At 37.9% G+C, this 13,231-nt stretch overlaps 1 protein-coding gene across 5 annotated transcripts in view; it reads right to left on the reverse strand.

Annotated features, from left to right (window-relative positions):
• MTMR3 (myotubularin related protein 3) overlaps positions 1 to 13,231 on the reverse strand; it is a 104,771-nt gene that overhangs the window by 45,181 nt on the left and 46,359 nt on the right. For all 5 annotated transcript variants that reach the window (XM_080933949.1, XM_080933948.1, XM_080933947.1 and 2 more), the window contains 3 exons: positions 6,226 to 6,303; positions 3,748 to 3,837; positions 3,260 to 3,376 (listed from right to left, as the gene is read on the reverse strand). In XM_080933949.1, the coding sequence (XP_080790075.1) occupies positions 3,260 to 3,376; positions 3,748 to 3,837; positions 6,226 to 6,228 (210 nt within the window). In that variant the 5' untranslated portion in view covers positions 6,229 to 6,303. The remainder of the gene's footprint in view (positions 1 to 3,259; positions 3,377 to 3,747; positions 3,838 to 6,225; positions 6,304 to 13,231) is intronic.

Below are 13,231 nucleotides of genomic sequence, written 5' to 3' on the forward strand. Positions count from 1 at the left end.
GAGGAGACTCGTGCAGTGGAGAAACAATTGTAATGTAAATATCCAACACTCAGGACCAACTTGCTCCAAACAGAAAAGCAGCCATCAGCCAAGAGTCTCAGCCACTGGCTGGGGTTTTAGAAGCAGAAGACTGTGAATCAGTCTGTTGAATTACACAACAAAACCTGTTTTAAGCTTTCATAAATCCTACCTGAACATTTAATTGTAAGCTTCAAAGAAATGTAGTTTTGGAAAAATAAAGAACAGATTGCACACACCAAGAATGCTGCAAATGGACTCTGTCACAGAGGTACTTCACCCTAGCCTGATGCTTACTGAGATTATGTAGCTTAAAGTAATAGTGCTTATAGTATCTAAACCTAGAAACATTCAATGTGCTGTGAAATTAAAGGAATATTTGATATTGAGTAGCTATTTAAAACTTAATGGCAAGTCATTTTCTGAAGTTACTAAATAATGCAAAGTGGGTCATGCCACAATAGAGATAGCACATTTGGGTTCTAATGGCTTAAATGTGCGTGATTTAGATGAAATAACCTTTAATGGGGTCTCTTGATTTCCTGTGTTTTGCTGTTAATACTTATCTGTTGAAAATAGAATAGAGGGATGCAGAGAGAGGCAACCCCTATCAATCCTCTGGTCTCCATCTAGTATCTGCTGCAGGAGGAAGCAGCCTTTTTCCTTTACTTCCTGGAGTGACCTCGGGCTTCAGGAACCCTTGCACTGATTGTGAGGTCTCTTAATAGGAAATGTTCATAGTCCCTACAATGTCAAGATAATTTTGCACAATCTTGTTCTGCACAAACACAACATCTGGGGTTCTGTAAGTGACACACAGGCTCTAAGACTTGGAGAGTTATAATGCTAGAGAAAATGCTTTGTGTGAGAGATTAAAAGTAAGAGCAGTAGTCAGTTTCCTTAAACGGGGTGTGTGTGTGTGTGTGTGTGTGTGTGTGTGTGTGTGTGTGTGTGTGTGTGTCAGACTACATCCTATTCAGATAGTTACTGTAAGAGATAGATCATCAATGGCATAGACCTATTCACAGAAGCACAGTGTTTTAAAATGAACTTCAAATCAGAAAGGGGAGAGATGATCTATATTCATTTCAGATTCATACTAACTTCAATTTATTGCCCATTTACTGAATTGAATGGCATCAAGAGACATGTTGAATCCTGAAGATACAGAGACAAGACAAAACAAAGAGTGACAACATGTCTAATAAATGTTGTAAAAGTATGTACGATATAGAAGCAGCCACTGAGTACACTTACTGCCAGGAAGGGAAGGGGATTGAGCAAAGCTTCACAGAGGAAGCTACCACCTGAACTGAGTTCTGAGAGATGAGGAGACATTCCCTAGGGGAGAATGTGCAAAACTATGAAGTTGGCCTGAGTGGTCCAGGGAAGCTAGCTTTACTAGTAAATGGTGGACAAAAAAGCTGACAGGGACAAGGACCACAGCCTCACATTATGCTGCATAATTTGACTGTCACAGAACAAATTAAGAAAACAATGAAAGCTTTAACACAGTGGATGATGTGATTCTCCAAAAGACCTGATTCCCAAACAAATCTAAGAATAGACCTTCACATACTTAGCCAAATCTAGTAAACGATAAATGGGACATGGGAAAATACAATAAGATGAATACTTATTCTCAAAGACAATTTAGTTACAAGCTCACTGATTCTAACTATTTAAAGAAGAAAAAGTTAAGTTTAAGTTGACTAGTATTTTGACTCACTCCCCTAGAATATGGTAGGAAAATTTCAAAGCTGATTATTTTATCCCTTCCACCTTTACCCACTGGTCATGAGGGCTCAAGTCCAAATGAACTCTTGTACTGGTTGGTTCTTGTTAACTTGACACAAACTAGAGCCATCTGGGAAGAGGACCACCTGAATTGAGAAATTATCTCCATCAGATTGACGAGTGGACATATTCTTGATTAATGTTTGATGTGGGAAAGCAAAGTCTATATTGGGCAGTACAACCCCTGCGTACTACTTCAGTTCCTGCTTTGGCTTCCCGCAATGATAGACTGTAAGCTGTAAGATGAAATAAACCTTTTGTTTGTTGGGTTTTTCAAGACAGGGTTTCTCTATATAGCTGTGGCTGTCCTCCAGCTCAGAGATTCCCCTGCTTCTGCCTCCTGAGTGGGACTAAAGAAGTGCTCAACCACACCCATCTGAGATAAACCTTTTCTTCCCCAAGCTGCTTTTGATCACTAGAGCACTGTTAACATAGTACATTTTCTTTTTCCTTGATGACTTTGGTGTATACTAATGAACAGAATATAGGCATAACTCAAATCTAGTAGTTGGGTAGACGAATTCAGGTCATGGTTCAGAATAAATGTGTAACTATGATAAATAAACAAACAAATAAATAAATACTAAATGCCAACTCAAAAATGACAGCCATTGACCTTCTCATAAAGAATGCAGCTTGAATAGTTAGGTAACTTCTAGAATGGTAAATAAAATGAATGCAAGAAACAGATTTCAAAGAATGCCCCTAAATAAACATAATCTGAATGTAGGCCTGAGCTCTGACACACACCACAATACACTTTTCTGCACAGACACTCAAATGCAGAAAGCTACAAGACTGGCAAGTAAAACAGGAAGAACATTTCCCACTGGCAGAAATCTGTGAACTTGTGGGCCTTTCAGGGATGGTTCACTGATGACTCCTAAGGATAGAGGTGAATTGGAAGAACCAGTTCTGCTGGGTGGACTCTCATAACCCAAAAAGGGCAACTTCAAGCTGCCCTTTTCCTTAGATAACAAACAGTCCAATATGTCAATAAACAGTATACTAAGACCTATTCTTATCTGCTTCAAGAGCCACCAGACTAACTTTATCCAATATGATGGTCTGTAGTGAGCTCAAAGAGCATCTTTTCATTCATTGTTAAGACCCAAGAAATGATCTCAACTGAAGCAACTGCTAACTACTAAGTAGTGGGCAAGCTAGGGAAAGGCCTGTACAATCTTTACACATTTATAAAGCTTAATAATACAGCAGTGCCTGATATAGACTACTTATTATTAACTAAGAATGCATACCTCAATAGACAAGATACATTATTTTAAATAAGCATAAGAGTTTCTTATTAACCTGATATCCTTGAGCATGAAATTAGCTGAGAGGAAAGCACGACGTAAAATGCTCTCATACACCTAAGCCTGTATAACTCTCACCTCTTCCTTCTCCTGTCTACCTTACAGGGAAAATGGCTGGTATCACTTACATTAACAAGAGACTCCTTAAACTTGATGTGAAGTCTGTAATTAGAAAGGGCAATGATGGCATCCTCAGCACGGCCCACATACTCTGTGCTCTCTCCATGAAGTTCAAGGAAAGGAACCTGAAAAACAGATGAAGAAACCTTTCAGAGTTCCAGAGCAGAAAAGCCAAGTTTTGAAAAATAATCCTGGTGAATACACTGTCAGTAAGCAAACAGACAAAACCCTCTGCCACACAAGTTAAAGTAAAAAAACCTAAAGGATGGCTTATAATTAATGTACCCAAGTTATAGACTTCTAAGTAATAATGAGATAAATGATTCATCTCAACCAATAAACTTTTAAGAAATAAGCTGCAAAAGGAAACGCTTTCCAGATTATATTTTTATAAGTACAGTTTAAGGATTGTGTCTATTATACATTACTTCAATCTACTAGTTTTACTATAAGGCTAAACACATATTACACATATTTTTAAATGGCCTATATTCACCTGAAGATTCTCATCCTCCCGTATCAGCTGCTTCCTGGGAAATATCTGATTGGCTTGGATGCACTCAATGCTATGCCGCATCTCTTCATCCTGAAAAAAAATCCCACAATGTTTAATAATTTAAAAGAACTAATCACCCATGTTTGGTTCTTCTGCCAGGTCTACTTATATAATCATAATAACCCAATGTCCATTTTGAAACAAGCAGAAAAGTTAAAAAAACAAAAAACAAAAACCTCTCTCCAAGTGTTTCATCTGATACGTTAGGTACTACAATGGTTGCAGGGTTCTCCAAAGGCTTACATGTTGAAGGCTTTGGTGCTATCACACAGGACTGCCAAGCAGGGAGTTAGAAACTCCGAGCAGCAAACCCTCTTCTCTGTTCCCTGTGCTCCACCAGGTAAGTGGTCTCTTTCCATCACATTGTCCCACCTTGATTATACTGCCTCACCAAACATCCAAAAGCCAGGGGTTAATACTGTTAACTAAAATGAACCTCTTCTCCTGTTTTGTTAACTTCTCTGGGGCATTTGCAATAAGAACACAAGTCTGACTGATAAAGGTATCCCTAATCTGAGGACACACTGATGCAAACATATCAGGCATTACCAAACTCAGAACCAAGAGGCTACTGGTATATCTGGTACATTTTGAAAAAAATACAAGAAGCAGGTGTGGCACTGGAGGTGGGTGGGCTTTGAGGTTTCAAAAGCTCTCAACTACCATTCCGGCACCATGCCTGCCACCTGCCACTACGTTCCCATCATGATCATGAAGAACTGTCCCTTTGGAGCTGTTAGCAAATCCCCACTTAAATGTTGTCTTTTATATGCTGCCTTCATCATGGTACCTCTTCCCAGCAAAAGAACAGTAACTAAGACATATCCTTTATGATGTGTGGTCACCCTGCTCCATAGCTTTGGGACAGAAGGAACCCCATGAGGACCGTGCTGGGGACCAGAGACCTCAGTAGTACCAGAAAGAAGACTCTATTGCTGGCCACATGGCACACAGTGAAGGGAAAGCACTCAGTGCAGAGCAGAGCAAAGCAGCCTTCATGTCGGATTGTCACTTTCTGGCACTGGTGTGTACATACCATGACAATACGAGGCAAGCACATTTCTGGCTTACTGAAAACTATGGGCAAATAAAAACATGCTTTAGATTAAAAAAAATAGTAGCTGGTTGGTTGTGGACATGCCTTTAATCTCAGCAGTTAGGAGGCAGACAGGTAGATCTCTGATAGTTAAAGGCCAGCTTGGTCTACATCTACAGCGAGTTCTAGGATAGCCAGGGCTATACAGAAAAATCGTGTCTCATATACTGTCTCCCACCCATCCCACTCCCCACAAAAAACTAGTAAAACATCATCATGCTTTGGGTACAAGACTAAATCAGAAAATTGTGATGCCCACAAATTTTGAGTATACTGGCCCACCTTTAAGAAGGAAGAAATTACCTTCCTCCTCCTTTTAATATGATGTAACTACACACCTGGGGTGCTTTTTTACTTTGTTTTTAATTTTGAAAAGCATTCTCCACACATCCCTAATGAAGCCTGAAATTAACATGATATTTTCAACTACCTCTTTGTGTACGAGCATGAAACACCTTAGGTCTAAGAACTACCACATGTTTAAAAACAAAACAATCACACACACACACACACACACACACACACAGAGAGAGAGAGAGAGAGAGAGAGAGAGAGAGAGAGAGAGAGAGACAATGTTATAGAGAATAACTTCTCTAGTTCTCAAAGCTTTGCTTATATGTCGCTGTGTCCCATCTTTTCTGCCTATGGCCCAGATGCCACTGAAATGCCCTTTGTTTTCTTAAGTGAAAGGTATGGGCAGGGTGTGCACAGCTGCCTCATCTGCCATGGGGTCAAAAGAGTCTTGAAAACACAATAGGAAAGGAAGGCAACTGCTTCAATCTAATAAATTCATATAGAATGTATGCTCATGTACATTATTAGCTCAATGTGACCATTCTAAAGTATATGTTTATTTTGTAATACATTTTACAATAAATGTTTTGCAATTTTGTCAATCAAATAAAGAAAATATGTGAGTGGCCATCTAACAATTCTCTACACACCAAATACACACACAGAAACCATTCTCACTATGTCTTGCTTCCTATGATTATATTAGGAAAAGGGAGGAAGTGAACCGGGGGCCTTGCATATGTGACATGTGGCTTAGCTCTGAGCTATACCCCCAAACCAATTTCCTAGTAAAGGAAGAAATGAAAATTCTGGAGTCCAAAAAGTCTATATTTCAATCTTGTCTCCATTAAACTGCTGCAAACAGAGCTGTTCTATTCATAGTAGACTGGTACTGAGAAATTGACAAAGGAAATAGAGATAAATTAGTGAATAGGAAAAAATGAAATGATTTCTTATAAAACAGAAAGCTGTTTATCGTTCGCTATTATCAAGAGTCTGACTCTAATTTCCTCATTTCTGGTACTTACCATGACCAGGCCAGGTCAGGAGATATCCTGTCCTTCTCCAGTCTCTGATAAGGCTCTTCTTTCTCTTCTGCTTGAGACCTTTTATTTTAGGAAGAAGAAAAAGAAGAGTAAAATTAGCAATAGTTTCCCCCCTAATTGGCTATACCTTAAATGGTCATAATGCATATACAGACATGAAAATTGACTGGAGTCAACCAATAAAAGTTGAGTATCAGCCAGCTAAATTCTCACCATTGGTTCTAAACTTAATAGTACCTTTGTGAAAATATTACTAACTTTAACTAATTCTGTAAGAAACATAAAAACACTGAAATTCCTGTGTTGACGGTAATTTTCAAATGTTACAAACCTTGCAGAAAGATAAAACAAACAATAATTAAAATCAGCAAACACAGTATTCTACTAATGTTTCAGGGTGTTTGTGTAGCTTATCTCAGAAAATGAGTCTTCCCCATGGAAACAAACTGACTTGGGTGAAATACCTTATTTCACATCCTGTGCTTACCTGTTATGTAATAGTTCACCTGTGTCTCTAAGAACTAAATAACACCCAACTAGAAATGCAAAGATGGTCCACTAATGTGCTGTCACCTTTCCTTAGTGAGCCTTTCTCTGCATAGATTAGACACACCTAGTATTTTTGGTTGCTGAAGTTTGACTTAAAAAAAAAAAGCTGACGTCTGTGGGAGTCTGAACCTTAAGCACAACCACTGTGAGAAGAGCATTAAGTCAGTGAGAGAGAACATCAAAGGAGGGGGCGAGGCTATGGACCTCTGCTGGACTGGGAGGGAAGGCTAAATTTAACAGAATGCTCTGGGAGACAAGGGGCAAGGAATCCACTGGAAGTGACAAATCCAACAACAAACACTAGACTCACAAGTAGGGACACACACACACACACACACACACACACACACACACTCCACTAACTGTGAGAGAAAGGTTCCTCAAGCTTTCTGCCTCAGCAAATAAAAGCAAGTACTTTCCATTTTACTGATGGGCACCCATAAGAAAAGTGTGGATTACTTACCCCATAAGCCATGGGCAGAAACAACACAAAGAAGCCAAGTTAGTTTCAGATGACTAATACTTGTCCAACTGAAGACAACAGCACAATCCACACATTTAAACTACTGTACTGTTTTTTGCTGTTTTATGCAGTTGTGAATTGAACCCATGATAGGCGAGTCTCCCATGACTGAGCTTATATACTTAGAACTCAAACTGCTCTATCTTAACCAACATAGACAAAGATCTGATACATTTTCATATTATTAGATAACTAAAAATGTAACTCCAGTGCCAAGACATTAATGCCAAAAATATAGACAGAGGAGCCAGGGAGATGGCTCAGTCATTAAGTACCTGAGTTCGATACCCAGTATCCATATAAACAGCTGGGCACAGTGGCACACACTTGCAATCAAACCACTATGGATACAAATAGGAGTATCGTTGGCACTCACTTATGTGCCAGTCTAGCCTAGCTGGTGAGCTTCAGGCTAATGACAGCAGAAAAGATCCTGCCTCCAAAGAAATAAATGGCATTCCTGAAGATTCTCACAGATGTATACCAGCACACATACGTGTACAGACATGCATTTTAAAATACTACCTGTGTATAGAATGTCGGTGGAATATGAAGAACCTGAAATTCTCAGGAGTACATCTCTGTGAAAACAGTTTGGCTGTTCCCAAAAGAGATAAATGGTCACAGTTCCCATCAGTTTTACTCATGGTCAAATACTCAACAGAACAGAAAGCATATCATATTTCTACACAAACTTGTACACTGAGAAGCTGGGCTCAGTAGTGTGTATCTGAAGTCCCATATATATAACTATCACTTGAGTTGGAGACCAATGCAGCAAAAACCCACCTCAAAAGCAAAAAAGGAAAAACAGAAATTGAAAAAATTTACAAAACTAGGCCAGGCACAGTGGCATATGCCATTAATCTCAGCACTTAGGATAGAGAAGCAGGTAGATCTCTGTAGGTCAGAGACCAAGCTGATCCTCGCAGTGAGTCCCAGGACATCCAGGACTAGGCTGAAAGACCCAGAAGGGAGGGAAAGAAGGGAAGGAGGAAGGGTGGAATTAATTTTAACACTTGTAAATAAACATTCATGCAGCATTATTCATAATACTCAAAGAATAGAAATAACTCAAATGTGTAGCAAACAAAAAGGTAAACAACATAGAATAAAATACTTTTCAACAATAAAGAAGAAGAAAATATGAAGGCATGGAACAAAAAACATCATGCTAAGCAAAAAATCTGGGGCACAAAAACACTATAAATTCAAATATCAAGAGGTAAAAACAAAGAACGAGAAAATAATGTTGCTAGTACATGCACTAAGTGAGGAATATGGAGTGACTTTTGTGGGTTCAAGGTTATATTTATGGGGGAAGGGTGGAAATCTTCTAGAATTATACAATGAGGTTTGCACATGATGAATATACTAAACACCACTGAGCTACGTACTTTTTTTAAAATTGGACTTTATGTGATCTGAATTATACCTCAATTAAAAGGTAGATAAGAAGGCATGAATATACTCACACTAAGTATAAACAATTTTACTGCAAAGAAAAGTACAAAATGAACTAAGCAGCAATGACTTTAATTCTAAGCACACGGGCTACTGGCTCAAAAACTACCACTTCCTTCTGAGGAAAAAATCGCCACTTTCAGGTCTAGAGCCAAAAACTGAATAAATTATTATTCTGTATGCCTTATTAGATACAAAAACTAGGGAACTATCAAACCTCTAACAGGATGTCAAAAAGACTCAGGAGAATCATACATTGGTATGAAATTAAGAAAGAATAAATTAATTTTTTTAAAAATGATTTGGGACAAGAGCTGGCTCACTGGTTAAGAACATGTTATTACTCTTCCAGAGGCCCTAAGGACCATTCTCAGCATTCCTATCAGGCTTGTTTCACCTCCAGGGGATCTGCTGTCCTTAGCCTCCAAGAGCACCTATACATTAACACAGACAAATACAAATGCACATAATAAAAAGAAATACAGTAACAGGGAAGAGAAACGACTCAGGGGTTAAGAGCACTGGCTGTTCTTCTAGAGGACCCGAGTTCAATTCCCAAGGCCCACATGATCACTCACAACCCTCTGTTAACTCCAGTTCCAGGAGATCTGATGTCTTCTTCTGGCCTCTATGAACACCAGTCATATGCATGCACACAAACATACATGCAGTCAAAACACCCATACACATAAAATAAAATTTAAAAATAAATGTTTACTTTCAAAAAATAAAATATTAAAGAAAAAAGGAGGAAGAAGATCTGAGTTAACAAAAGATTCATTGGTCAATGGCGTGAACAAACTTTCACTATCTTTTTTTAAATTGTCTTTATTTATTTATTATAAGTACACTGTAGCTGTCTTCAGACACACCAGAAGAGGGTATCAGGTCTCATTACAGATGGTTGTGACCCACCATGTGGTTGCTGGGATCTGAATTCAAGACCTCTAGAAGAGCAGTCAGTGCTCTTAACCACTGAGCCATCTCTCCAGCCCAACTTTCACTATCTTTAAATTCATAACAAAATATATTCTCTCATATATACAAACTGGAGATGCTAGAGAAACAATGTCTAGTTTTTAAAATTGGTTGAGAATCAGCCTAGGCTGGAAATCTAGCTCAGTGTATAGGGTTTGCCTAGCATGACAGTGTGAGGCCCTCAGTTAAATTCCCATCATTGTAAGATAGACACCCTGTCTTTCACACAGAAATAAAACCTATGTGGAATCAAGTAGTTCAGAGAGAAATAGTCTACCTAGCACATAAAGGGAAGAATCAGACACCAGCCTTACAACTGCCAGTAAAATCTAGAATACAAATAGTGATCTTTCTATAAAAGAAATTACCCCAGATTCTCGAGTACATTTCCAGACAACAGAGTTGAAAGAGAAGCTTACAAATCAAGAGACTCCAGTGAGAGCTGGAGAGATGACAACGCAGTTACCTGCTGTTCCCAGCACCCACAATGTTCACAACCATCTGCTGTCACTCCAGTTCCAAGGGATTTGACACCTCTTCTAACTGAATGGGCACCAAGCATGCATACGATGTATAACATACATTTAAAAACTCATATACATAAAATAAAAAATAAATGGCTCTAAGAAACTCAAGTAACCATTTGAAGCAACTGCAACGCAGGAACATTATCTGGATCCTAATTCAAATAGAGTATAAAAACAAATTGAAACATTTTGAGAACTCTTACTACATATTACTTAATTAACATTAAATGAGTTATGTTCTACACACATAGTTGTGATTATGACTCTAGGTTTGCTTTTTCTTAAGCGATCTATCTTTTGACTGTATCTGAAATACACTCTGATAAAGTGATAAGCAAAGGCACAGTGGAATGGCGAGCACCTGTGAAACATGACGGGCCATGAACTAAGAATTTTTCAAGACCAGTGGAATGGGTAATAGAGATTAAGTGATTTTTTTGTATAATAAAATTTTCTTATCATAGCACAGGAGCCTCAAACATTCCATGTGGCAAACTCAATACTTTCAAGTTTTTAAAGAAACTAAAAAGAGGATGTTGAAGCTCTTACTGCATTTCTATGTTTATTTCCTCTCTTTCTTTCCATATCTTGATAAACAAAATGTGGAATTAACCTCGATGTCCACAGGATGAGGAACTATATATGCAATGGGATTCCAGTCAGTCACAAAGTATAAGAAAATTCTGTCATTCTCACAATGTGATGGAATTAGAATAGTTGTCACTAGAAGCTGGAAATGGTGTTGGGGAGGGAGATGGAAGACCACTAGTGAGCACAGGAGTACCGGGGCTAAAAGACAGACGAGGTCTAATAGGCTATAACACAGAAGAGCCATATGCAGCTAGTACAGAATTCCAGATGTATATCGCACAAAGACACTGTGACTTCTCATACGCATTGTATTCACATAGAGAAACGTGCCAACATATTCCAAAATTCACAATAATAATTAAACATATGCATATATGCTGTGCCAATTAAACATAAATATGTCTATATATAAACATAAATGTGTCTATATAGAAAAACAGTGGAGGACTAATTTAAAGAATCAAAGTTTTAGCCATCATAAAGCTAGCATTAATACAATATACTTCTCAAAATTCATCTAATGTTTGTTAATATTTTTTAACCAAATTTCCAAAGAAAATTTAGAAAAACACACATGTATCACAGAGCTAGAAAGAACAAATAAGGTGCAGTCAACATCAATGACAATGAACTATAAATCAAGACCCAGTCACAGCATATACACATAGACAATATTTCCCAGCAAACCTTTTCTTTTCTTTTTTGGGGGGAGGACTGAGTCTTTCTGGAATTCACTGGCTGGCCTCAAACTAAACTCACAGAAATCCTCCTGCCTTTTCATTTCAAGATTTAAGGCCATACCTGGCCTAATATTTTAGTAAGTACAAAAATCTTATGAAAGTAGTACTCAATTTAAAGTATTCACTTGAAGATAGTGTCTTCCACTTCTATAACAAAAAATACCCCTGGGAAAAAAAATCAAGTCAATAAAAACAGCTCAATGCCTAGCACACATAAAGCCCCAGGTTCAATCCCCAGTAATGCATGCTTGTGTGCACCCCTGGCCTTAATCCTCCCCTTCTTCCACACTCCCCCAATATCCAACAGAATGGCAGTGTGTTGGACCCTGCATCCAGGCAGCTTATTCCTCCAATAAAAAAGACAGAAAAGGTAATTACAAGTTGTAATCCAATTCATTCAAACACAGTACAGCTATAAGAATGCAAGAAGCCTACTTTAAATAAAGGTAACCAATCAGAAAGGGCAATTTCTGGCATAGGTATCTTCATGCATTCTTGACCCAACAACAACCTTTAACATATTTTAAAAACTAAAAGGAAGGCAGTGAGGCTAAAATGTAATGACTAGATCACAAAGTTTCAAACCTTGAAGGTGAAGACTTGCACAAAGAAAAAACCATGTCAGCATAGGGTAAAGACTCTACTCCAAGTACAATAACCATGGCCCAGTAGATTCAAACTGCAGATTGACCAATCTGATTTTCAAATTCCTCTGTCTGGTGTGTGGTAAATGGATTAGAGGAGGAAAACAATAAAAACTATCAGGAAACAATTACAGGAAAAGGATGGTATTTCTATTTAGAGCAGAGGCAGGACAGTATAGACAAGGAAACATTAAGAATCGAAACCGCATTTGGAAATGTAACAAAGGTATACATTAAAAACTTGGCTATGAGAACTAAACAAGATTAGAGAGTTTCTAATTCAGGATGGAAGATAATGAAACACATTTAAAAAACAGTTCAAAATAGGGCGCAAAAATGTAGCTCTGTGGTAGAACACTCGACTTGCTTAGCATGTATGAGGCATCAGTTTTTATCTCTACCACTAGAAGAGGGGTCCCAAAATATGTGCTGTTTTAATTGACCAAGAAAATAAAGTTACTATAGGAATTCCAAAATAATAAGCCAAGATCATGGATAAGTTTGTAACCAGGAGAAACTAAACAACTGTTTACAGTTTCCTTTTTTTTGTTTGTCTGTTTTTTTCCACTGGTTAAGATACTTGCTGTTTTTTTAATTGTTTAAACTTTATTTACAAAACAAAGATAAAAGGAAAAAAATTTTAAACATTTTTGCATAAATTTATTCAAATACATTTTTGTCAATGCTTGGCTTTTTTTTTTTCTTTCTTTCTTTCTTTTTTTTTTTTTTAAGGTTTGATACTCTGCATTAAGGTCTTACTAGTTACAATGAGCAAAAAGTACATGTAAAACAGGATGTAACCCGGAATTAGTCAACGTTTTCTTGGTGTGTAAGGATTGAGCATAATGTCTTTTTGTTTGTTTGTTTGTTTGTTTGCTTTGTTTTTTTCTTGAACTTCACACAGTCTGTGAGTTGTTTCTGGGGCAGTCCGAGCCTCTGGGGTTAGCATCCCACTATCACTGACTGCATATT

This window comes from Micromys minutus (assembly GCF_963924665.1).
Source record: "Micromys minutus genome assembly, chromosome: 1".
NCBI lineage: Eukaryota > Metazoa > Chordata > Mammalia > Rodentia > Muridae > Micromys > Micromys minutus.